Source organism: Rhagoletis zephyria, unplaced genomic scaffold, assembly GCF_001687245.7.
Source record: "Rhagoletis zephyria isolate East Lansing unplaced genomic scaffold, Rhagoletis_zephyria_1.1 Rzeph_scaffold_21649, whole genome shotgun sequence".
NCBI classification, from domain to species: domain Eukaryota; kingdom Metazoa; phylum Arthropoda; class Insecta; order Diptera; family Tephritidae; genus Rhagoletis; species Rhagoletis zephyria.
Window position 1 is genome coordinate 1 of NW_016178707.1, and position 3,306 is coordinate 3,306.

The window sequence follows — 3,306 nt, forward strand, 5'->3', positions numbered from 1 at the left end:
ACAAAATACTTGGTGTAAAGCGGTACGCAACAATGCAACAAATAAAAGCGGCTTATTATGCACTTGCAAAACGCTTTCATCCAGACGCAGGTAGCAACCTTGAAAAATTATGTCCATAGTGTCTCTCAACTTAAGTTCGATCTTTGTTTGGTTGTGCTAAACGTATTGCTTTTAAGTAATAACCAACAACTTGATCTGTTCAATAGATCTGTTTCCCTATTTTTATTATCCGATCTTAATTAGTATTAAACTAACATTTAATATAGTATAATTTTTATGGAAATACCTCTAATTTCCAGGAAATTCACCCCCCTATGAGTCTAAACGCTTTCAAGATATTTCAAATGCCTATCACATTCTCACTGACGAAACTAAACGTATGGAGTACGATCAACTTGGCATGGTAAAAGATGAACAAAACTTTCTTCACAAATTCAACAACATGGGCACAGCAGTTCCCAATCGCAAGGGTGAGGTTGTTCTGCCTACAACTCGAGAAGGTAAATGCTGTAAAACAGATAAGATTATAATTTTATAATATTGCATATCTAAGAGCTAATCGAAATGACGACGGGTGAGCCCCGATTGGAGCTTACATTTTTGGAAGCTGCGCATGGCTTAAAAAAGAACATTGATTTACGCTTCCTGAAAAAATGTCCAGCATGCAACGGTAAATCGCCACAACTAATCAATCGGAGCAAACCGGAACTTTGTAGAAAATGCCAGGGTATTGGAAAACTAACGAAGAAGACAGCTACATATACCAGTATACAANGTTATTGAGTTAAAATTTTTAGGAACTCGAAATTTCAAAATCATGTTAAGAACAAATATTTCAATTGTTTTCTCGAAAATCTAACATTAAAACACATATTTTATCTCTTGGAAATTACTACTTAATTTATTTCGTTGCTCACCCGTTTAATGTTGATTCCCCAGAGGGCTACATTCCNATTATTGAGTTAAAATTTTTAGGACTCGAAATTTCAAAATCACGTTAAGAACAAATATTTCAATTGTTTTCTCGAAAATCTAACATTAAAACACATATTTTATCTCTTGGAAATTACTACTTAATTTGTTATTTCGTTGCTCACCCGTTTAATGTTGATTCCCCAGAGGGCTACATTCCAGCGTTCGCGCCAAGCGCGCAAAATCATCAACTTCAATAAACTGGTTTTACTTGGCTTTTGTAATTCCATATTATCTTTGATTAAAAATAATTAAAAATAGGACTAATAAACACTTTACTCCTCTAAAACATCTTTTACTTTACAAACAACCAAAAACAACAAACAACAATCAGAGATGTACCACTACTGTCGGTTTATTTTATTTTTTACCAAATATCGATAAATCCATTTCACTATCGCAATATAAGCCGTGTTCGCGTACGCAATATCCAGAAGCCAGAGCAATTTAGGTCGGTGTTATGCAGAAATTTTGTTTGGCAAACTGCGTGCAATTGTTGTTGCAGCAAACTCGGAGAGAGCAAGTTTGGCGACTCTCACAGCAAACTAATTTTGTTTGGTCAAACTGCAGCAAATTCGGTGTTGTCATATACAAAAATTTTAGACAATTGTTGCTATACACATAAAATTGCCGTGATACCGAAAGCCAGAGAACTTAATTTATGCTGTAGGAGCTTCAAAGATTAGGGCACAGTTAATTGCCTATACGATATCAGTTTTTACCCGAAAAAACGTTCCCGTACTTTTTGGTTTTTCACTATCTGAGAGAAATTTTGCTTTTTGACAGTTTTACAAGTTTATCCAGAAAAGTTGAGGAACGAAACTGATTTTGTGGTATTCTCCCACGGACGAAAAACACAAGATCACGCGCGAACGAAAGAAAGAAAATAATAATTTTCTAGCTGTCGAAATCTCGACGCTATCTTTGTTGGAAGAAGTAAAGAACGAAGAGAACGAAGAAAACGGCGTAATTTTTGAACGCATGAATTATCATTTTTATTATACAAATTCTTCTATAAACCATGTCGTTGTGTTAAATTATTCTTTACCTTATGTGTACACACGTTGTCATAAGCGAAAATGAAGGAAATCCAGTAAAAAGTCACCACCAAATTATAAGCAACGAACAAATGTAAACAAACGGCTAATGTCAAAATCGCCGAACTGTTTTCCTAAATGCGATTATAACGGGCTACTGGCTTGCTGGCGTGATCTTGTATTTTTGGTTCATGGTATTCTCATTCTAAATGGGCACAGGTTAGACAAGATTTTTTATAGGTCTTAAAGACTGTCAATTAATAAATAAATAAATTTTGCACTGATCCTACCCGAAAATGACAGGGGTCATCTGCTCATTTACACGGCGCTTACATGGGACAATTTTGCCAATACAATAGCAACACATTCACACTTTTTCACTAATTCATTCACACTACTCTCATTGTGTTCGTCACTGTCTTTGATTTTTCGAAGACAGTTAATTTGCCTTTGTGAACGTTCACGCTCACGCTCGCATTGAACTGTATATCAAGCTTAAGCCGCAAGTTTTGATGCATATTGCATAAGCAATTTTTGCAATATTTTTGCATTTTTATGTTTCTGTGTTGTTCTTCAGAAATCTATGATTTGGCAGTGAAATGCTAAGTTAATGTCGGTAAGGTAGTATTGTAAATACCACTATAAATTTAAGTCTAGATTTTTGAAATCTTTAAAATCTTACAGTCGTGTAAATCTTGGTTAACTGTGTAGAGCTTCCACTAACATAATTCGCTTTGGCAACTCTTTGTTAACAAAGGGGACAAGAACATCAAAAGGCAAACAAAAAGAATAAGCATATAGATGGCAAAGATCATCAAAACAACTGTGGCGACTGAAAACTTTAGCAAATATAATAAGTTCTAATTCTAGATTTATATTAAATACAAAATTGTGTTTGGTTGTTCTTTGAAAAGTAGAAAAACGGGAGGACGAGCATTAATTTTTGGAATTTAGTCTAGAGAGAAAGTAAGTGCGTGCAATTTGCTTTCTTTTGTTTCTATTTTTCCTCTGGTTAATTTATTTTTATCAGTCCGTAAACTTTTCGTTTTGCACTATGTATATGTATAAATACTTTGGCCATTGCTAATAAAGCTTGTTTTGAATAAATGTAAAATTCGTGGATAATTAAATGCAAACCATTAGGAGCCAGGCCTACGCTACGAAGGGATATTATTTGTACGCAGTTAAGTAATTCTTTGTCATTGCGTTTTAATAAATTATTCAATAGCATGTGTATATCTGTTTTCGTATGGAATAGTAGCTTATGTCGAAAGGCTGGCTTTAGTATAATGCGGCA

General features: G+C 34.4%; 1 protein-coding gene across 1 annotated transcript; it reads left to right on the forward strand.

Moving 5' to 3' along the window:
* Positions 1-299: 299 nt before the first annotated feature.
* On the forward strand, positions 300-783 carry LOC108381171 (chaperone protein DnaJ-like; the record flags this gene model as incomplete). The annotated part of the gene is made up of 2 exons (XM_017637586.1): positions 300-500; positions 554-783. Coding segments are annotated over 2 exons (431 nt in total), but the record flags the coding sequence as incomplete, so codon positions are not given.
* Between the last annotated feature and the right edge of the window lie 2,523 nt (positions 784-3,306).